The sequence below is a fragment of the Lobosporangium transversale genome (genome assembly GCF_002105155.1).
Source record: "Lobosporangium transversale strain NRRL 3116 chromosome Unknown BCR41scaffold_26, whole genome shotgun sequence".
Taxonomy (NCBI): Eukaryota; Fungi; Mortierellomycota; class Mortierellomycetes; order Mortierellales; family Mortierellaceae; genus Lobosporangium; species Lobosporangium transversale.
Window position 1 is genome coordinate 274,559 of NW_019029004.1, and position 21,225 is coordinate 295,783.

The window sequence follows — 21,225 nt, forward strand, 5'->3', positions numbered from 1 at the left end:
GTCAAGATATGAGCATTCATTGACCTGTACAGAATTCGAATCGTAGAGCGCGAATATCGCTAAAGGAAGCATTTGAATACATTGATGGCAATGAAAGGGGAATCATCAGTATGATCACCGTTTCGGATGAAATTTCATAAAAAAGATGACAAAAAAAAAAAGAATCATGGATACACAACTTTGCCAATAAGAAATGACCATCTAAAATTACCAGGATGCGCAGATGGCACCGCCCTCTCCTCCTATCCTAAAAATGCCAGAATTAGCATTTCGTATGACTGATGGACATCATGTATTCCACAACAGGGCGTTGGTGCAATATCGTGACATTGGTTGATGAAAAGGATAGAAAAAAAAACTTCCTCGGAACATAGAAGATGCTAATGCCACAATACGATGCTTCTGCTTTTTGTCATGGTCATAGCCTACAGCAATACTTAAATAGTTTGAACATGACGTTCATAGTCCAAAGAAGTATCAATAGAATACTTTGGTTGCGAGAAGTAACAGTAATCAACTCGGTCATAGCCATGGCAGAATGAGGGATAAGGATAACAATGCCCACGGATACATGGGCAAAAAAAAAAAAAAAAAAAAAAAAGGAGGTCTAGAAAATGTCGTGACAGTTTGCATCGCCACTTCGTGTCTTTAATTTTTTTTTTTTTTAGAACGGGGAGGGCTGAGGTTGGAAGCATGCGATCTTTGTCCCAACCAAATTCTCTCGACATCGCAGTCGTATTACACTGATGAATATAAACAACTGCTGTGTTTCCAAGAGCCTTTTTTTTCCTTTCGCCTTGGCAAGCACATGAAGAAGTAGACCTTTCCTCTTCTACTTTTTTCGCCTCCTTTTCAACTCCTTCTCTCTCTCTCCTCTCCCTTTTATGTGTCTTGTCCTATCCTGTTTATTAAAATTGTCTTGTTCAGCTCAACACAAAGAATTCAGCACTTGTGTTGTTGCATGACTCTTTCCTCATCCCATCTCCTAAGCACATCGTTTTACGAACATCAGCTCATTCAACTCACCTTTCTCACACACGCACGCACACATACAGAAAAAATCATATTGAGCCAAGAGGCAAACTATCCTTACTAATCACCACTATCACGCTAAATTACCAGTAACACCAGCATCATGCTGTCAATATTCAGGCCAAGGCGGTTCCTACTGTGTGGTGTCCCCGTCACCTATGAACTCGCACTTCGTCTAGTTCTTCTCTGCATCACAGTTGGGCTGTTGACTATTGCATCAATCCCCAAGGTGCGCTCCATTTTAGACCAAGTCAACGTGGTCTCTGTCAGTATGGTGAACACTTCTCGGATTCCTCCTCCGAACACTATCGTATGTGGTAGTCGATTAGAAACCGTCGATGTTGAGATGTACGACACCGGAATAGCCCATCCTAATGGTACTTTTGGACCTCCTACCGTCAAACCTGTTCCACCTGGTAAGTACTCATGCTACAGTAAAAAAGGCGCCACCCAATTGAGTTTCCTGAGGGGAAAAAAAAAAATAAAAAAAATAAAAAAAAAAAAAAACTATAAACTATAAACTTTATTCTCCACAAGCGTACTTACTATTTTTATATTTTTTGTGGATTTGTAATTACAAAAGAAATGGTAGAGATCAGAAACGCAACTGAGCTTGATCTACGAGCTCAAGTTGATTGGCCCAAGGAAGGAAAATGCGTTCTTTTTCGGCCTCAAGGCCTTTACTTCGCAAGGCATAGCGAAGAAAACCCGGTAAGATAGGAGTGAATAGATATCTTTTTTGTGGCTCGATTATGTCAATGCATTCTTACTCATAATACTTTCTTTTCTATATTGGTCCTTTACAGCAAGCAATGAGTCGCATTATATTTGTGGTTCAAGCTAATGAAACCTTTACGGGAAATGACCCGCGTGGTCTTTCTATCGCTTTCTGGGTAAATAACCATCTGTCATCCGCAATATTGTTTTATTATTTATAGGGATATATATCTATATACGATACATCTGCTGACTCACTAACTTCTTAACTTCAACTCTAGAACGACGATGAAATTTTTCAAGAGAAAGAACCCATGTGGACTAACATTCGTAAGTATAGAAATATACCACGCCCTTCATAGGACTTATGCAAAGTGACCAATAGCTCATTTTGTCTTTGCAATATACTTTCTACACGCCTTTTTGGCACATCGTGTTTATTTCTTGATAGCTTCTATCAATACTCTTACATTCGTTTACACCGAGTATATCAAGCTAAACAAAAAAGACAAGCCCGAAACCCAATACACTCTTCAAAAGGTAAACGAAGGCTTTCTTTTTTGCGCACGTTTATAAAAAGAAGAGCGCCTTTTCTCTGCGAGCAATTTCCTAACATTTCATTTACATTAATAAATAGCAAAACCTCCTTCCCTCTTTCAAATTCAGTAACCGGGTTATTGGACGATTCATCATCTCCCCAGATAACTTTGTTGTCACGAGATACATTGATAAAGCCAGTTATACATGGGTTGATCTTGCGGGTGCTGTTGGAGGGTATGCTTTTATTATTATTGAGCGGTTTGCTAGGTGCGAAGGGGGGTTTTTTTTTTTTACTTATATTGATACTGACTTGCGCGTTCTGCACGCGTCGCTTCTTCCATATCCCATTATTTCCCAATAATTTAGTATGGCCTCCATTGCTCTCGCCGTATGGATCTTTTTGTTTGGCAGCGGCAAGTATAAAAGCTGGGGTGTGATGCAACGATACATCTTGCGGACTTCTCCCAACTCACGCCACCACTACAAAAGAGATGAAATGCCCAAAAGCACTTACGAGACGGCTAAAGACTTTTTTAAGAAGCAGCTTTCAAAGATGGATAGCAGTGCAGGCGCAGAGCTAGACAGTATGCCCTTACATGGGTCAACGATGCAGAACCCTCGACGCCTTTCTCAGCGTTACAGTACTATTATGAACATGAATACAGCTGCAAATGCTGCTGTAGCTGTTGGGAGCTATGGCAATGGTAGTGGTAGAGGCAATGGTGGAACAGCATATACGGCGGTAAATAATGCCACACATTTGGGTATTGGTGATGATCTGGATCCTGGTATGCGCAGATACTCTATGGAATCCTCAGGACCTACCAATTATTACTTTACGGAACATGGAGCACCAAGGACACAATCGCTGCAACCACTGGCGCCCATCAACGAAGATGAAGATGAAACAGAGGCGCAAGTGAGTGAATTAATTCGACTGATTGATTTGCGCATAGATGAGCGCATGTGGAGCTTGGAGAGAACTCTAGCGAGGTATTATTTGGATGGATTTCGTCTTCGGGATTACTCCGTTCCACAGTATCACCTACAGTTGAATGAAGGACAGGTGCCTGGAGGAAATGGAGAACTTGCACCAAAGTATGAGCAAGGGCGTACTGATTCTGAAATGGAGGTCTTGCATAGCAGCAGCTGTAGCGACGATAGAAGCAACCAAGGTTTATACTCGCCATCATCCAGCCCATCATCTTCACCACCTATTCCTCCACGGCCTTCAATGGCACACAACTATCAACGTTTTGGACAGACATCGTTGCCCACCGCTGTTTCAGACGCTGGTGCCCAGCCTAGGATCACAACAGTTGCGCCAAGCAAGGAAGAAGTCATTGCTATTGAAAATACATCACCATCATCCCACCCTAGCCAGAATGGCCGCAGAAATTTGGGAGAGTCTGAGCTTCCATTACGTAAAGACATGCGGGGTACGATCCGTAAAGCTGTGGAGCGGTTACAGAATGAGTGGCCTCAGAGTCGAGCTGCAATGCCAGTACCAGAGCCTTATGTCCCAAGGACACAATACCAAAGTAAAAGTGCCTCGAACAACAACAGTAGTAATAGTAATTAATCATAATATCAGAAGTGAAAGAAACGGGGGAGATAGGATAGGAAGGAGCGATCTCGGCTACACTGGCATCTCTCCCAGGCACGAAATTCTAGGACAACTTAGAAATGTATATACTTGCTCACATCCCTTTGGGATCTCTCATTAAAAGTTAGATTGTTTTTCAAGCTAATGCTTTATGTTTATTATTATTATTATTTTTTTTCATTGCCATACATAAAAAGCTGGATCCATCGGCTGTCAAAAAGTAGTTTTGTTTTTTCTTTTCTGATAATAACGAATATCCTCGAGATTGTGGGGACTATTAGTACTACTCTATTGATTGTTGTTCAATTGCAAGTAAAGTGGTTTCTATATACATATAATAATTAGTCTTGGCTACATCATCCACAGTGCATCCCTACTCATAACCCACGTCAACATGCGTGATCCCTACGGAGGCTGTGGCGAGAGATCCTGCTTCTTATTCGGCCTGTTGCGCGCGAAAGTCATCTTCTAACCGCAGTCCTTAACCATAGAAAAAAAATAAAATAAAATAAAAAAAAAAAAAAAAAAAAAAAAGACATTCTCCAAGTCGTTCCTTTCCAATTACTGTGCGCTAACTCTCTGTTTTACTCTTTGGCAAGCTACCATCCTAATCGATTTCACCTCAACTGCTCGTCATTTACCTCAGGGGGCAGATCCTCTCCACTCCTGACACTTTTTTTTTTTTTTTTTTTTTTATTCACAGAGACGTGCATATCTCTAGGGTGCACACACCACACCCATGGGTATTTATTCATTTTCTAGTAGAGGGCCTTATACCAGGTAACGACGTATCTATCTATAAGATGGCAAAGGTTCGTTCTAAAAACTTCATATATATCAAAGATTTATCGCGTCTATGTGTGGCGCGTTATTGCCACTAATTTCTATTACTAATCTTTACTTTAATTTTTTTCTAGCTAGGCCATCATAATATTGTATACTGTGAAATATGCAACAGAGCGCGATGAGTATCGCAGCTCCCACGGCGCTGCCACTTCCAACAGTAATAATTCCAGACTCCTCCCTACTCTAGACTCACCTCCGCTTATTAATATAAAGCTAGAATCATGTAGTCTGTAGGATACACGTTACTGCTTGTAGATGAAATAGAGGCTCCGTGCAAATAACTTCATCCTTTTTTTCTAGCTAGGCCATCATAAAATTGCAACAGAGCGTGATGAGTATCGCAGCTCCCAGGGCGCTGCAACTTCCAACAGTAATAATTCCAGACTCCCCCCTTCACTCTAGACTCATCTTCGCATATTTCCTTCGAAATAAAAAGCTAGAATCATGTAATCTGAAGATACACGTCGCCGCTTGTAGATGAAGGTGAAATAAGGACCCCGTGCAAATAACTTCATCCAAAAAAAAAAGTAACGAGAACACACCCGAAATTTAAAAACATATCCGAAAACCCGGATTTGAACCAGGGACCTAGAGATGACAGACAAACTACAGTCTCCCGCTCTACCAACTGAGCTATTTTCGGAAGTCTTGATATTGTGATCACAGACAAATATAATATTTACAACTGTGAAGCCCTTAACCGCTTACTTGCGTGCTTCAAGTAATTTATACTGTTTGAATCTGAAGATCACGTGTAGTTCCGAAAATAGCTCAGTTGGTAGAGCGGGAGACTGTAGTTTGTCTGTCATCTCTAGGTCCCTGGTTCAAATCCGGGTTTTCGGATAATCTTTTCTTCTTTTGGACGAGTGGAGTTATTTGCATGGAAGCTCCTTATTAATTTTTTTTTTTGGATTAATCTATTTGGCAACCTAGCTGCCAAATATGATCAGTTTTGAAAACTCTCCTTGGTAGCCCAGCTGCCAAATAACACCCTCATAAAAAAAGCATTTGTATGGTCTCGTACACACTGCTCCTCCTGTGGAAATAAAAAGAATAAATTATAACGGGGTGTTTCTTTATGGACATGTTGATACCTTGGTGCTGTAAGCAAAGTCACTCATTTCAAACCCAATAGTTGTCACTCCATCCGAAGCCGCTACCAGGCATCGAAGCGCAACTTATTCATATGGGTTTTACTCTTTCTGACAAACACTAATATTCGTAATTATATGGTGAGTGCAACAAGGCGTAGTGTGCGGCCGATCAACCGTTTCAAATTAGTTTTGCAAAACACTATTTGGCAGCCCAGCTGCCATCTAAGTGTATGAAAGTTAGGTGGCTGCCCCAAAAAATAGGCTGCCAAATAAAAAAAAACTGCGAATACTGCGACAGTAAATACAAAGTGAGTGAGTCGGCCATTGCCGGCGACTATACTTGCGAAAATCGAGCCCGAGGTCGATGTGGTTTTTTTCCATAAGTCATAGGACTGAGAAGGTGTAGCAGGGGTCTGTCGTACTCCTTCATGATCAATCATGATTGTGCAGTTGCCTATTGATGCAGAACTCAGAAGTTGTATGTAGAGACTATCTTTGTGTAAATTGATGAAGTATTCATTCCAAAGCAGTGGTTTCAGGAATGGTGGTATAATCAAGGAGGAAAAGAAGATTGGATCAGAACCTTTCTTGACTGTCCCCCACATGTCGCGCAGCGAGCCAGGCGGATACTCAGCGAATTGACGCAAACTTTCAAGAGACAGTTCGTAGGTTGTTCGTTCTTAATATACCCACAGGCAACGCTGACAAACAGAAAAGAGACGCTTTGGGGAGATTACTAGGATGGCTAAAGCATCGGTAAACGGTACAAAAAACGATCTAGCTTTCTTTCGTACTGTAATGAAGACATACAAGAGGGCAGTCCAGCAAAAGCGGAAAACAAATGAGTCACGATGATGGGCCCTTTGGCAATATAAAAGGCCCACATGTCACTAATGCCAAGAGGGCAGTCTAAGTGACGTGGGATCAAGAGTAATATGGGGTATCCATCGTCAGCCTCGAAAAGACTCTGGGCAGAATAAGACGCGATGAGTTCTTACCATAGGATCTTTAAAAAGAAAAAGAAACATTTCATGACAAGAAAACAATGTTACGGTAGAGGTGACTAAAAAAAGTAAAGGCAAATTAGAAGGACAATCCTACGATACGATATGTTTTGCGCTAATGTGGTCTTTCAGCAAATAGCAAAGAGCATTGAAGCAGTGATATCCTACCATGCCATGTTCTCTCCTTTTTTGTGCTCATTGTCGCAGTCGATGCTTTCAGGCACAAAAACGGATTTTTAGTGGGAATCGCAAATAAAAAAAATAAAAATAAAAATAAAAAAAAAAAAATCGCAATGTGGTGAAAGCAGCTTCATGGGGGTCGAGTTGCTTACCGAGATCAAGGCAATTTGTCCTAAAAAACAAATGGAAATAGACCCTTTCATACATTAAAATAAGCCGCAGTAGAGAACTCTTTAATTTTATTAGTTGAGGAAAGCCTTTTTTTTTTTTTTTTTTTTTGATGACAAGGAAAAAAAAAATGAAAGCCTTGGTTGTTTCTTGTCAGGCAGGACTTTGTTCACATGGGTACTTGCACAGCATCTACCAGAGTCAATAGAACGGCGTGAATTTATGACAAATGATGACATCAAAGGCGACGATGGTCATGTCAGTTCACAGGCAACAGAAGCCACCAATCCTTGATGGTTGCCACTCCACATTTGACAAAAAGTGAAGCGAGGAATAGATTGTTGTAGATTCTGTAAATTGGGTTTTTTTCATTTTCTTTGTAACCTTATTTCGACCATGCCATGTTATAAATGGATGATAAATAGATCAGCATTGCCCAAATCATTTTCAGAGTTTAAAAAAAAAGAAATTGGTTAGCGCACAGGAAAGGTAGAAAAGAGTTGTTGTCGCTGTACACTAGTCCCCAGTTCCCGTATTCAACTTGCAGTCGTCCGCTGAAGACAGCTGTGCTATCAAAGCAGAAAGAATGAGCGTTGATGGTCTGGTTGTAACTGAAAGTGTATGTGTGTGCTGTGAGAGAGCAAATGAAAGGGTTCCTTGTTTGACAAGTCAGTCACACGTTTTTTTTGTATAAATATCTCTCTTTTTCACACACATACACACTCAACTCTCTTTTCTTTTTACATTTCATTTGTTAAAGAATATTCACATAAATACTCTCTATTCATATCTCTTTATTACTCATTATTTTTATTTCTTGAATCGTTTTCAATTGAATAAACAGCAACCTGCATACTGCGCCATTCATTACCTATAGTCATTCTCTTTTATTATTTTTTTTTTTTTTAAAAAAAAGTTCTTGTCTCCGTAATCAGTTCATCCTTTAATAGCACCCACTCATCAGCACGACTCAGCAGCGAGTCAAGTATCGATCCACAAATATAAGGTACAACTGCATGTAATAAGCATAACAACAGCATTTCCGGGATGTGATGTCACCAACTTTGCCACCAGTTTACATCATTGTGCAGTTTTTTTTTTTTTTTTTTTTTCTTTTTTTTTTCTTTCATATGTTACCGAGACAAAATATTTGGAAGCATCAAGACGCGTGTCATTAAAAACAAAAATAAAAAAAATCAAACTTTTGTTTAGTTCTTTTGGCACTTCCATAGCATCTGTCGCCTCTATCAAAAGGGTCGTTATTGACCTATTGACCTATTGTTTGGATTTATATTTATCACAAGGCTCATACTCCTGCAACACACTATATCAGAACAGCTGTAGCAATGAGCGGCGAGGGCCTTATTCTGGCTGAGGGAGCCAAGACTCCACCACGTAAAACTAAAACCAAATCACACAGTAAGTTCTTTTACATCTTTTTATTTCCTTTCATGATGTTCATAATAGAAAATGTATCGTTCGATACCATTTAGTTATCCAGTATTTCAATGCTCATCCATAGAGTGCTCATCTTTTTTATTTATTAATTCTCTTTTCGGTGATTATTAAAATGGCTTGGGCATAGATGCACCCGATTCTGCTGGCACTCCAGTCCAACAGCGTCGCAGTGATAGAATTCGTAAGAAAATGGCCGAAATTGTTAAAGATGGTAAGTATTTTATTTATATATATATATACACTGAAAAAATCACGATAAAAAAAAATCTGACATTGATGTTTTTTTTTTTTTTTTTTTTTTTGGTAAAGCGGGAGAGACAATCACAACCCCACGAGGATCTTACATTCACTCCAAGTTCCCATCACATATGGAATTCCTCGGTAACTCTGCATCTCCGAGACGAGTTGAATTGGACCAATTCAAGAGAAGGCTTCAGTTTAAGAGCGGTGCGCGGAGCAATCTAATGCTGACAGACGCATATAAGAACTTTGCAAGGGATGTTAAAGTTAAGGAGTTTCAGGAGGATCAGCGAGACAAACGTAATAATGCCCATTTGAAAAGCCGTGGTTGTAAGTTATCTATTTTTTTTTTTTTTTTTTTTTGGTGAGTGGAGGATAAGTGGGCATTAACTGTATATTTAATCTCATTTTGTTAATGATAATAATATTATTCCAAAAGTGTCCTTGGCTGCTGTCTCCAAAACCCGTCAAACCAGCGTAACCGCAGCACAAAAGGAAGGCGAGCCACCCAAGGTACAATTTGTTCCGCGCCATAATTTGCGACCACGTGTGAAACAGGTTTCTCTAGAAGAGTCGAATTCAGACGTTGTTTTGCATGACGGTACCCTACCCAAAACCACCCTGGAAAGACGCAGGAAACAATATAAACAAATCAAGTCCCATACAGCCTTAAATTTTACGAGTTGGAAAGAGCGGGACGAACAATGGAGAGCCAAAAGATTGGCGAGCTATCAATCTTCATCCAAGACTGCCAGAGAGACCGTCCTGTTCAAGAAACGGAATTGTAAGCAGCTTTAAAAGACGCAAATAACATAGGAAGTTGGATATTTTCAAACTGGAGAATTGATTATTCTAACCATCTATTTTAAATTTAGTGAACATTTGCGGTTGGGGAAATCCACAAAAAAACCTTGGCAATTATCTTAGTATTTGTTGGGATTATAATTCAGACCTAGATGCAGACAAAGATCAGACACTCCCAGAACGTGTTCCATGCATTCTTCAACGTACCAATACAGCAGGAGCAGTTATTGAATCCGGCATGATTTATCATCCGCAGATTATTGTCAACGAAGAAAAGGATCACTTGAACGGATACTGTTTCACAATCCAGTCAGAACTTGCCTTGAAATTTGAATCAGCACAGCGAGTCTTGTTTCAACAGGCGAGCGATCTCATCCAAGCCTCCTTCTTTCAATACAATATGGACCTGTCTTTGGATTCAAGTCTTGATGATGGATTTACCGTTGATATTTTTGTGTCGTCGGCTCCTTCCCAGAATTTAGGTGACATCACAGTCCGAGGGGTGACGCAGTTCATCTTTATGAAGTCGTACATTTATGTCGACAAGATTTGTGTGGCACAGAAGTATCATAAAATGGGAATCGGGGCTTTTATGATGGAAAGGATCTACAAAATCGCCCGAAAGCGGAACAAGGACATTCTTTTGTACGCACTTGGCCCTGTTATAGGTGCATACAAGAAATGGGGTTTCGAATATTGTAAAGAGTGGCCGCCGATCCCCAAGGACATTGGCGTGATCATGCGGAAGCGTATTCGCACGGAAGGAGTTAAAGACGAATATGTCGGCTTGGAGTGGGATGGTACAGGATTCTCTTAAGTCACAGCGGTCCGGGCCAACGATACCCATCTTTTATTATAGCCCTTGTTTTTTGTCTTGTTTTCGCCATGTATTGCTTATTTGTTTATTTGCTTATTTTTGCTTTGTATCATTATCATTATCATCATTATCATCATCATTATCAATGGCATTAATTACTCAGTGTATTCTAATAAAATTTGCGGGGCAAGACCGATTTTTTTTAAAGTGGCTGTGCGTTCTTTTTTTGCAATGATTTCTGAGTACGTCGAGCTAGGCCCTCAACACCCTTTTATTTTATTTTATTTTTTTGTATTAAAAAAAAAAAAAAAAAAAGCTTCTTTCAACATCAACAGCACTCATAGTTGACTCAGCACTTATTTACACTTCATCTAATCCATTGTTTAGTTTCATTCAAGTCATTGAGAGGGAATCCACTGATCTTACGGATGAGGCATGTCCATGAACACACAGAGAATGGAAAAAGACGCTTCTGATAAACTAGTCCATGGGACCAGTATTGATTACCAGGAACGTAGGAAGCGTCTGCGACTATTACCACCAAGTCCACCTGCTGCACTTAATCCATTTAATGCACCGACTGTGAATGCTCTAGAAGGGATGTTTGAGCGCGTCATGACTATCGCGAACGCGTCTACTCAGCCCTTATCGTCGTCTTTATCGTCATCCTTGGGTAGTAATAATAGGAGTGATGGTAGTAAAAGGCTTTTATCAAAGAACAATGAGGAGAAAAGCAGTAATATACCACAAGAACAAGATACTATTGCCTCATCGCATCCACAGCTAAAGTATCAAAAACCAGCCACGGCCACAACTTACACTGATGATCATCACAAGCGCATTCCACCCTTCTCGATATGGCCACTGATCTCCAAAGCAGCAATAGCAAAAACAGCATCTGAGTCTGCAGCATCAGTCAATTATCGATACATGTTGCCCCCCTCTGACGTCAATGTGCCGGTAGCAACAACAGGGAGTAACTCAGAGACTCATCAGCAAAACTCTAGGGCACCTGCTCTAATTGCTCAGCAGCAGGTCTCAGCCTCAATAGTATTTGCTCAACCTTCCGATCCATTTGGCAAAGAAATGCAAACTGGAGGTAATTTATTCTTAAAGTTGACTTGTTTTGAAAAATCGTCAATAAGCAATTTCGAGATACTTGACGCTCATTCCTTTTTTGTTCTTTAAAACTCAGCAGTGAACAATGAATCTGAGAGTGATGATGATGTCGTGGAGCTTTTGTCATCAGATGATGAAGAAAATGTCGTAGAGGAGGCTGAAGAGGAATTTGAAGTAGAGGACGACGATGGCGAGGAATTTACAATAGAAGGCGACGATCAAGAAGAAGATGATGGAGAAGACGGAGAGGAGAGCAATGAAGATCAATATGATGAAGAGGAAGAGGAAGAGGAAGAGGAAGATAAGGGGGAACAAAACAATTTTGATACAGGTAACACCATTAGAGGTGGATATCCCTATCGTTCTGTAACAGCAGCAACAGCTGGTATCGTATCGTTAGCTGATAGTGATGAAGAGCAAGACTATAAAGACGACAAGGAAGAGCGAGCTTTAGCTCAGCCATCACATGAGACCAGTTATTTCGAAAATGCAGAGCAGAATCGCGATGATGATGACGATGATGATGAAGAGCGGCAGGGAGATGAAGATAGGGAAGAAGAAATTGATGAAAATGAAGAGGATGGTGATCAGGAGGAATGCAAAGAGGTACGGAGAGAGTATACACGAAGCCGTTGGCAGGAACAAGGGCGAGGCGCGGGATTCTCCAGTCAAGAAGATGATGAATTACAAGAGCAGTACCAGGACGATGAAGCCGTTCAAGGAATTGATACAGATGTGTGCATAGAATACGAAGGTGAAGATGCAGGTGAAGGCGAGGATGAAGATGAAGGTGAAGATGAAGGTGAAGATGAAGGTGAAGATGAAGGTGAAGATGAGGGTGAAGATGAAAGTGAAGAAGAAGACGAGGAGGGTGAGGGCACTCAGAATCAAATTTTTGGAGCTGTGCCAAGATCATTGGAGCCGTTGACAGACTATCATTCACCTGATGACTACGAATCACCATCAGCTTCTCCCGAGCCTGCTAGCGATGGTGTCGTGCTTGTACTGGAGAGCGAGGATGATGGTACAAAGGATCGGCCTGGACTCGAGCATTCAACTGATGACGAAGATGAGGGGCAGCACGATGGAGGAGTTGAAAGTGTTCAAGAGGAGGGTGACTATGAGCCACAAGGCGATGAAGTTGTGGAAGAACATGACGACCACGCTATTGAGCTTGATCCTGGGGTGCATAAAGGAGACAACGAAGGCAATTCCTTACAATATGGCAGACTCCCTGAGGAGCATTTTAATGAGCTTATGGATGAAGATCAGCATAGCAAATCTATAGAGCCTATTTCTTCGGACCCTGTGCTGGAGGATGCAAAAGCCGATGCTGCCATAAGCTACGGGCTTGAACAAATTGCTAGTAATGTTGAAAGGTCTGTGGTCTTCGAAAAAGCCGTAGTTGCTCAAGAAAGTGTGATGGAAGTAGAAATGTCCAGCATAGCAGGATCTTCTCGAGACCAGGCAGATGGAAATAATGATTTGCAGAACTCACAGTTTCAGGATCTCCATGTCTCTCCGCTACTCCCAAGCTTTATCGCTGAGGACATTGTAGGGACCGAAGTGGACCTCATCCCGGTGCCCATAGACATAGCCTTGCCTTTGGTGGATATTGGCCCTTCAATATCTACTAAGGAATTGCATATTTCTGCAGATGTTATGCCGGATGAACCGTCGCAAGGTTCCGCAGCCAATACCACTATGACAAACACACCTCCAACTCAACATGCTACGGACATTCAAGAGCCAGAAACCATCGCGTTAGGCTCCATGTCAGCGTCGGGATCCAATGAGCAGGGCGTTCAGCAAGGTATTCCAAAAACGCCAGCACAGGAATCTGCACCATCACCAATAAGGTCTGAATCTGGACACGGTGGATCCTTACTTGACCAATTACGAGCGGTTGCTCGTGAAGAAAGGATTTCATTGCCACAAGAAGATGATCAACCGCATGATATAGCAGATGATGGTATCCTCCCTCAGGCATTTCCTCTTCTATCCGGGAGTATAGGTCAGTTTAGCAAAGCAGGATCACCCCTACATCTCTCATCAACTACAGAGGTAGGAGAAGAAGCGATAACAGTAGCTGAGGAAAACGATTCTGTTTCGCTCTCACCGACTCTACCCCGTCGTACAAGACCAGTAAGACAGAGCACGATTGCACAAACAGTTCGTGAAGGCAAGGCATTTCTGGACAAGGCCGAGGCACGGCAGAGCCCTAACAGCAAAGTCTTGCAACAATTGCAACAGTCAGAATTAGCGACAGCCATACCAGAAAGTACAGAGCCCATGGATGATGTACCACCATCACCATCATCATCCGTAGCAACGTCAGAAGCAGGGGCTTCAAATTCACATTCGAGACACAGAGGCGAAGTCAGGCTTTTGGTCCAGGAGGCAAGAGCGTTTTGCAGTGGTATTCCTGGACCCTCTCGTATTGGATCAAATCCCGCAGCCTCAGCAACAATCCATACAGTATCAGGGTCCTCTCCGTCATCATCTCCATCGCGTCGATCCTTGACAGTAGATAGCCTGAATACGTTGTCTTCAAGGGCTCAGAGTCAAGGATCGTCGCCTTCAAAAGGATCTCGCTCTCGTGTGAGTTTGGGTGGTAGAAGCGACTCTTATACCAGTGGTAGCGGCAGCATTGGCGGCGATGGGGATGTTGATAATCAACACCCATCATCCTCTGGGTCGATATCAGCTACAGGATATACACAGAGCCTTGGAGTTGTAGATTTGGCAGCAGAGAATGTCATTCAAAGTACGGTCGTCGGTAGCCATGCCTTAAGACCATTTGTTACATCACCCTCACCTGGTCATCAAAACCTCGGGGCCAGCAGTCAAAGTCAGAGCGGTAGATCTCGATCGAACAGCCAGGAGCCACATCCAGCTTCATCATCTGGAGGAGTGTTTTCAGCGCAAGAACAACATGGCCCTGTATCTTTGTTATTTTCATTCGGTCAGGGACACAGCAGCAATCGTTCGCCCGGGCCATTTGGTTCCTCTCCGAGCGTTGGATTCGGATTTGGGACGTCATTTGTCACCGCACCGAAGGAACAATCTAGCACGATATCATCTCCTTCTTCTATGAAACAAAGTGAAACCATAGCTGCGCCCTCAGCCCAGAACAATAGGCTTATTATGGGAAATAACGATCATATAGAAGAAGAAAGCAGTGACGAGACCAAAAGAGACGATGCAAACGATGCTGAAGAGGGAAGTGACGATGAGAAGGAGCAGGACGATCGCGAGGATGAGGGGAACGATAATAATGATGATCAAGCTCAAGATCGAGACGATGAAAATGAATCCACTTCAATATCTTCAAGCTTTGCACAGGGTGACGGAGATTCCGCGCCCATCCATGGAAGCAGGCAAAAAAGAGGTATTTCAAAGACTCGATCGAAGAAAAGGAGACGGCGAGAAACCATCAAATTGCCAAAGCCAACAGCGTAGTAATGTCAGTAATAAGATCGACTGTTTGCCTCCTCTCTCTTTCTTACTGGACGTTGTCACAGACAATGCCAAAATATTTTTGCTTTATTAGTTGAATATATTTATGTCACTTTAATGTTATTACAAGCTATATTACGGCATAATGCATTAGTAGTGCTCGCCTTAGAATGCTGTTGTCGAGTTGAACGAACCAGAGGATGTATTGGCAGAACGTCTCCACTCTTTGACTGCATCACTCAATCTTGCTCGTTTCTCGTCCAATCCTGGATGGATAAATTTGGGGGTAGTGGGTGAAGGTGATGTAGAGGATGTTTGTGACGAGGATGAAAATGAAGTGGAGAGAGACAGTGTCCTTCCAGAAGACCAAGTGGTTGTGAGTTTGGGAAGCGTCTTGGGTTGGTCATGGTTTTGGCTATTCTTTTTGCGCAAGACCGAGTTCAAGAAGAAGTCATCGTCACAATCATCGTCAATAATGTAAGGAGAGCTCGGTTCTTGGTTGACATTCTGATCCTCACATCTGCTGTTTTTAAGGTTATCTTGGGCACAATTTGGCTCAATACCCACATCTACGCCCTCATCGATTTCAACCAGTTCATCAAATGAAACTTCCAATTTGGCGGGACTAGTAGGGCTAGCAGGGCTGAGAGGGGTTGTTAATGGGGTGGACTTGGATGTAGAAGAGGAATAGGATGTCTTACGGGATGACAGGCTTGGTGAAGTCATGCTGAAACTGGATGCAGCAAGGGCACTTGCTAGAATTGTAGTATTAGCTTTCACAGACGTCGTACTTGAGGCAGAGGTAGAGGAAGGGGTGGTTGATGGTGTTGTCAGTCCTGATTCTGAAGGCGTGTCATTTTCCATTTTGCTGTCCTTTCCAAGAGCGTCTAACCAATCTTTCTCTGATTCAAGTATTGAGTCTGGGAGTGGGAGCGATGGCGGTGCTTTCTTCTCTTGCACGGCGGGTAAAGTTGAGAGTGCGGCACTTTTCTTAGTAGCAACCATTGGGCTCGATGCGCCTCCTGCAAAAGATGCAGAGCGACTTGGACGCATTGGAGTTGTTGGCGAAGCAGCAGAGAGTGGGGATGATGATACAGGGAAGGCCGATTTAGAAGAAGACGACCCGCCAGCGGGACCCAAAGAAGATGTCTGTAAAAACCTTGGCACCAGTTTTCCAAATAGTTTGGAAGACCTCTTGGAGCTCTTGCTTGCAGTAACAGTGGCCGGTGGAAGGACCATATCAGGGGACATGGAGACTGGGCTTTGTGAGATGGATTCGCTGCCTGTGGTGTTGCCGCTGCTGTTACCGCTGCCAGTAGAGACTGAGGTGTCCTTACCACTAACATTGCTCTGAGTAGAGCGAGTATCTTCCTGATTGTCGATGCTTTCACTATGGTTGTTGCGGCGCACATAATCCGACGCGGGTCCAGATAAGGAAGCTGCGCTCGGTGCAGCTGACGGACTGGGACTGGCCCGGTTCTATCGTAATTTCAAAATTTCAAACAAAGAAAAAGAATTACAGTCAGCGAATCACATCGCAACAAGAATCCAGGAACAACTTTTTTTTTTTTTTTTTTTTTTTTTTTAACTATCCCCGCAAAAAATGTTTATAATATTCATGCAAAGGCAAAAGGAAAAGTAAAAAAAGCCTCCCTCAAAATAAACAATAACTAAGCTGCATCATACTTACTAATTGTGTAGATAGCGGCCGAGGGGTTGCCACGGGTGAAGGGACAATTGGCATAGACTCGGCTCTTGCTCTTTGCGTAATTGGTGAATTTTGAGAGGTCTGCAGCAAATCAGCAGTAGCAGCAGAAGTAGTAACAGATGCATACTGAGATGTAGACTCTGACGGTGATGAGGACCCTGCTGTAGCCGGGATAGGCTTAGAAATGTTTGTGGAGGACGATACGGATTGGGCCACTGAGATGGGTGGAGATGCAGAAATTAGCTGATCACTGTCACGAAGCGCTTTTAAAATATCTAGGACGAGTCGTCCACTTCTTTCGGTACCGTTTTCACTGTGATGTCTGCGTTGTATGCTCGATTTCGTTGAAAACCCTGAGTGGGGAAAACCGGTGTTGTCGAAAGTCGCACAAGTTCTGATGTTTTCTTGCTTTTCCTGGATTGATTCTGTTGTCAACGCCCTGGGTCGAGTGTCGATCGTGAGAGAATGTCGCTGTGGCTCTTTCTGATTTGGTTGATGCAAAGAGGTGGCACAAAAAGTTTGTGTAAGTTTGTCATTGTTATCGATGTGCTCATTGTTGTTGTCCCTGCCGTGAGAGGGAGGAAGTTCATCCGGTGACAAATAGGGCTCGCTGATGTTTTTCTGTTTTGATTGTTGTTCGTGATGTTCGCTCTGGTGGATTGTTTGTGATGTTGTTATCGAGGAAAAAGAAGAGGATGTGCTGTTGGTTCTAGCTTCAGTTGTTGGTGCTGTAGAGGTTGATGAGGAGAGACGTTGAATGGATGACCGCCTCCGTGAATGATCACGGACAAGATCGTTAAAAGAGGTGTGGTGGAGTTGATGAAGGGTAGCAGAGGTTCGAGAGGCTGATGTAGGGGATGGAAGAGAGGAAAGGTTGATATCTTCTCCTTCTGCGAATGCTGTGGGCACAGAGCGGCTATAAGCATTGTTTGAGAGTTGCCGTGCTCGAATGAGAAGGGCTTCTGCGGGGTGTGAAGAAGAGGAAGGAGATGGATAGGATGAGAGAGTAGCCATGGTTGTAAAGAAGAGGAAGAAGAGAGGGAAAGACAAGAAAGAGTACTTTTTGACAAGAAAACTAGAAATGTAAAGAAGAGAATGAAGTAACTGAATGAATGTAAGTGAATGGAAAGTAAAAGAAAAAAAAAAAAAAAAAAAAAAAAAAACTAAATAAATTAGCAAAGGGCAATTAGGCGTGGACACCATTCGATGCGATGTGCCAAAGTGCCAAAATGGCTGTTTGTTTGTACTTTCCAATTGACCCTTTTTTTTTTTTTTTTTTTTTTTTCTAGATTGTGTTGAACACCTTAAAAATTTGTTATGCGACATGGCCACAACTTCGTACTTCTACGCAGTGGCACCTCTCTTACTCTTTCTTTTTTATCGATGATGCCTTAATGAGTACTATATGTCAGGATCAGGAATAAAAAAAAAAATAAGCGCGGCAAAGGGTATGTTAGTCGAAAAGCCAATTGAGAGCCTATGACGAAAAACATGAATTATTAACGTCAGGCATTCAGGCATTGGAGCACTCACCCCATTTTTACTTTGTTTTTATTCATTCAGTGGGCGTAAGTGCTACGGGAAACAAGGCACGGCCGTTAATTGGTTGACATTTATCTTTCACTTCAGTCTCACTCTATTCCCTCAATCCCTCTATTCCATCCTCACCCACATTGCAGTCTTACATTGCTGTCCTGTCTTCATTCTTCATTGAATCACCGTAGCGCTGTTCAGACATGCAATCACATGCCCTTTCTTTACAGACCAACGGTTCTCCAACCAACGATAGCAAAGTCATTACTATCGGTGTCAGGTAATTGGTTACAAACTGGCTTTACAATCTGAAAAAAAAAAAAAAAAAAAAAAATTGATAAAAGCTTCTTAATTCGCCTTTAACATCATTACTACCATCACCAATAATAACAACAGAGTGCATAATGAAAAAAGGCATAAACCAAAGTTATGTCCTCCTGATGACCGTAAAAAAGATTGACGCGACTCTTCCCTTCACTTTTTAATTTTTTTTTTTGTAACATTGCTTACTAGTGGTCCATCATCTGGCGGTAAAACGGTAATAGAAAATGAACCGAAGGAAATGTAAACATTTGTCAGATGGATGTTCATTTGACCCTTCAGAGATCAGCAAACTCAACTACTTTCTTCCTCTTTTTTTTTGGGGGAAGGGGTCATAGACAACATCTCGTTATCTGAGATCAATTCTTCCAAACAGTACCCTTATTCACCAGGATGATTTCTATCTTCCCGAAGACCAGCTTCCACTTGATCCCAAGACTGGTCTAGCTAACTGGGATTGCCCAGAAGCCATCGATTTCACGACCATGATTAATACTCTGACCTTTGTCAAGGAGAAGGGCTATTTTCCTGCAGAATTTGATTCGTTAGAGGATAAAAACCCTGTAGGATCAAACACATCATCAACTCCGATCCCAGATCAAGTTCTAAAAGAGATGAGAGATCAGATCATGAGCCAAATTTCTTCCGATGTTGACAGAACTAATCTAAAGTTTGTGATCCTGGATGGATTTCTGCTCTATGTGAACGAGCAGCTGCGAAATACAATCGATATCAAGTTCTTTTTGACAGCACCTTACCAGATCTTGAAGGAAAGGCGCGAGTCTAGAGCAGGATATGCCACGCTAGAAGGTAATTAGTTGGGCAGAAAGCCCTGAAAAAAAAAAAAAAAAAAAAAAAAAAAAAAAAAGACATGCAGGGAATTGACAGTTTATATTTTTCAATTTCAAAATGTATAATTTTAAGGGTATTGGATTGATCCACCTGGTTACTTTGATGACATTGTGTGGCCCAACTACAAGGCCTGTAACGAACCATTTGTTAAGCTCACAGAAGCTATGGAAGCAGGTGAAGAGACTGGTGTATACAACAAGGAGTCGCCACGATCTGAGCCTATGACGCAAGGAGTCGACATTATCTCATCTGGCAGCGGTTCCATTTACGCTATGGTCAAGACAGTTTCAAACCTGCTGGGTGAACGCCTGTCCGATTTGACTCGACTACCGGCTTCGTTATCATAGTTGTAAAACAGTACACATACTCTTTGTATAGGATATAGCCCACTTTCTTTTTTTTTTTTTTATTTTTATTATTATTATTATTGTACAATCAAGAAAAACGAGCGTGCGCAATTATCCTTATTTAATAATATCTTGATAATTTGCTCGATCCCTTCAGGCTGTATTTACTCCAGTCCTGCTCGCTTTTTTTTTTTTTTTTTTTTTTTTTTCCGCTTGTGAGCTTTCGTGTCATTACGATTGGAACTTCTTGAGATCCAATGTCTGATTCAAAAAGTTTTGTAAAGTCTCGTCATCGATTTTGTTGGCAAGACTAAAATCAAATACAAGGTATTTTTTTTTTTTTAGGTCAATCAATCTGGATAAGGCGTCTGTTACTGTATCTCTAGTACGACACATAGAACTTTCGCTAATACCTGGGAATCAATGCTTTGGCCTCCTCAGCTTCTTCACAACAAAGATTAGCAAGCTGTGCTAGTTCAAACCCTGTCAAGAGAGAGTGAATCGGTTCCTCATTCATGCCACTATCCATAATATGAGGAAGACCAGGCAAAGGAATTGAGTGTTATCGTCATTGTAAATTAATGTTGGCATTGATCCTGCCTTTTTAACCACCACTGCATATAAAAGAAAAAGATTGTCCTTACGCTCTGACTTCGCGCACAACATCTGGATTGGTGAATCGGTTGAACTGAGTGACATAGTTGAGTGACTTTTGATAGACCCTATGTAATACAAATAAAAGGAGGAAAAAAAATAAAAAAACAACAATTGAAAGGAAAGAGTTATGAGCTCGCTCATGTGTCCTAACAAATATCCGATCGATCTTATATCTTTTTTTTTTTTTTTTTTTTTTTATATCCACTGGTCATCACTCGTATCATTCGCGTAAGAAAGGAAAAAAAATAAACCTCTAAAATATGATGTCTTACTCTGATGTGTTTGGTCGCTGAGAAGCATCCAACAAGATCTTAACCTCCGATACGAACAAGCAATGCGCATCCTGAAAGTCTTTTTCATTCAATTAAATAAAAAATAGACCAACACCATGGTTTTTTTTTTTTTTTTTTTAGTTCTTTTCCGTGTCAATGTAGTCAAGATTATAAGAAGCTGATGATTAAATCCTAAGCCCATTGGTTTTTACAGGGGCAAACGTACCTGCACCCAGCTTTAGAGTGGATGCATCCTCTTCCTCAATAACTCCTCTGTGTGGTCTCATCCTGCCGCTCATCCTGTCAATTGGAAAGAAAAGATGTGGCGTAGAATTTTCAACAGATGAAGGAACAAAAGAAGGAGAAGGACATGCATATTAAAAAAGCAGTCCGGTCTCAAAACTGGGCGAAAGAGGGTGTGATGGACTTACTTTTTCTGATACTCCAAAAC

The 21,225-nt window shown here is 41.7% G+C and overlaps 7 protein-coding genes and 2 non-coding genes across 9 annotated transcripts; 5 read left to right on the plus strand and 4 right to left on the minus strand.

The window, feature by feature from the left end:
* The first annotated feature begins 733 nt into the window (after positions 1-733).
* BCR41DRAFT_387571 (hypothetical protein) lies at positions 734-4,023 on the plus strand. The gene is made up of 7 exons (XM_022027911.1): positions 734-1,448; positions 1,616-1,743; positions 1,839-1,925; positions 2,031-2,079; positions 2,201-2,289; positions 2,387-2,523; positions 2,656-4,023. Exons 1-7 carry the CDS (start codon positions 1,136-1,138, stop codon positions 3,869-3,871), a joined length of 2,019 nt encoding a protein of 672 aa, XP_021879970.1. The 5' UTR covers positions 734-1,135; the 3' UTR covers positions 3,872-4,023.
* A 1,278-nt stretch (positions 4,024-5,301) lies between these two features.
* BCR41DRAFT_t98 lies at positions 5,302-5,384 on the minus strand. Its single transcript has one exon. It is a non-coding gene; the product is annotated as a tRNA-Tyr (tRNA).
* A 117-nt stretch (positions 5,385-5,501) lies between these two features.
* BCR41DRAFT_t93 lies at positions 5,502-5,584 on the plus strand. Its single transcript has one exon. It is a non-coding gene; the product is annotated as a tRNA-Tyr (tRNA).
* A 240-nt stretch (positions 5,585-5,824) lies between these two features.
* Positions 5,825-6,839, minus strand: BCR41DRAFT_104714 (hypothetical protein). The gene is made up of 2 exons (XM_022019335.1): positions 6,834-6,839; positions 5,825-6,628 (listed from the first exon to the last, which is right to left on the minus strand). Exon 2 carries the CDS (start codon positions 6,438-6,440, stop codon positions 5,967-5,969), a length of 474 nt encoding a protein of 157 aa, XP_021879971.1. The 5' UTR covers positions 6,441-6,628; positions 6,834-6,839; the 3' UTR covers positions 5,825-5,966.
* Positions 6,840-8,533: 1,694 nt separating this feature from the next.
* Positions 8,534-10,506, plus strand: BCR41DRAFT_371926 (hypothetical protein; the record flags this gene model as incomplete). Its single annotated transcript, XM_022026644.1, has 5 exons — positions 8,534-8,606; positions 8,773-8,856; positions 8,955-9,215; positions 9,325-9,486; positions 9,761-10,506. 5 exons carry the CDS (start codon positions 8,534-8,536, stop codon positions 10,504-10,506), a joined length of 1,326 nt encoding a protein of 441 aa, XP_021879972.1.
* Positions 10,507-10,810: 304 nt separating this feature from the next.
* Positions 10,811-15,206, plus strand: BCR41DRAFT_356503 (hypothetical protein). The gene is made up of 2 exons (XM_022024656.1): positions 10,811-11,605; positions 11,702-15,206. Exons 1-2 carry the CDS (start codon positions 10,942-10,944, stop codon positions 15,085-15,087), a joined length of 4,050 nt encoding a protein of 1,349 aa, XP_021879973.1. The 5' UTR covers positions 10,811-10,941; the 3' UTR covers positions 15,088-15,206.
* On the minus strand, positions 15,147-17,911 carry BCR41DRAFT_423298 (hypothetical protein). Its single transcript, XM_022030280.1, has 2 exons — positions 16,775-17,911; positions 15,147-16,563 (listed from the first exon to the last, which is right to left on the minus strand). Exons 1-2 carry the CDS (start codon positions 17,804-17,806, stop codon positions 15,250-15,252), a joined length of 2,346 nt encoding a protein of 781 aa, XP_021879974.1. The 5' UTR covers positions 17,807-17,911; the 3' UTR covers positions 15,147-15,249.
* Positions 17,912-18,437: 526 nt separating this feature from the next.
* Positions 18,438-19,886, plus strand: BCR41DRAFT_324426 (P-loop containing nucleoside triphosphate hydrolase protein). The gene is made up of 4 exons (XM_022021547.1): positions 18,438-18,605; positions 18,839-18,863; positions 18,985-19,456; positions 19,571-19,886. The coding sequence occupies exons 1-4, from the start codon at positions 18,529-18,531 to the stop codon at positions 19,843-19,845; spliced, it is 849 nt and encodes a 282-aa protein (XP_021879975.1). The 5' UTR covers positions 18,438-18,528; the 3' UTR covers positions 19,846-19,886.
* A 168-nt stretch (positions 19,887-20,054) lies between these two features.
* Positions 20,055-21,107, minus strand: BCR41DRAFT_423300 (HRDC-like protein). The gene is made up of 5 exons (XM_022030281.1): positions 21,001-21,107; positions 20,775-20,853; positions 20,490-20,567; positions 20,259-20,366; positions 20,055-20,155 (listed from the first exon to the last, which is right to left on the minus strand). Exons 1-5 carry the CDS (start codon positions 21,071-21,073, stop codon positions 20,077-20,079), a joined length of 417 nt encoding a protein of 138 aa, XP_021879976.1. The 5' UTR covers positions 21,074-21,107; the 3' UTR covers positions 20,055-20,076.
* Positions 21,108-21,225: the final 118 nt, after the last annotated feature.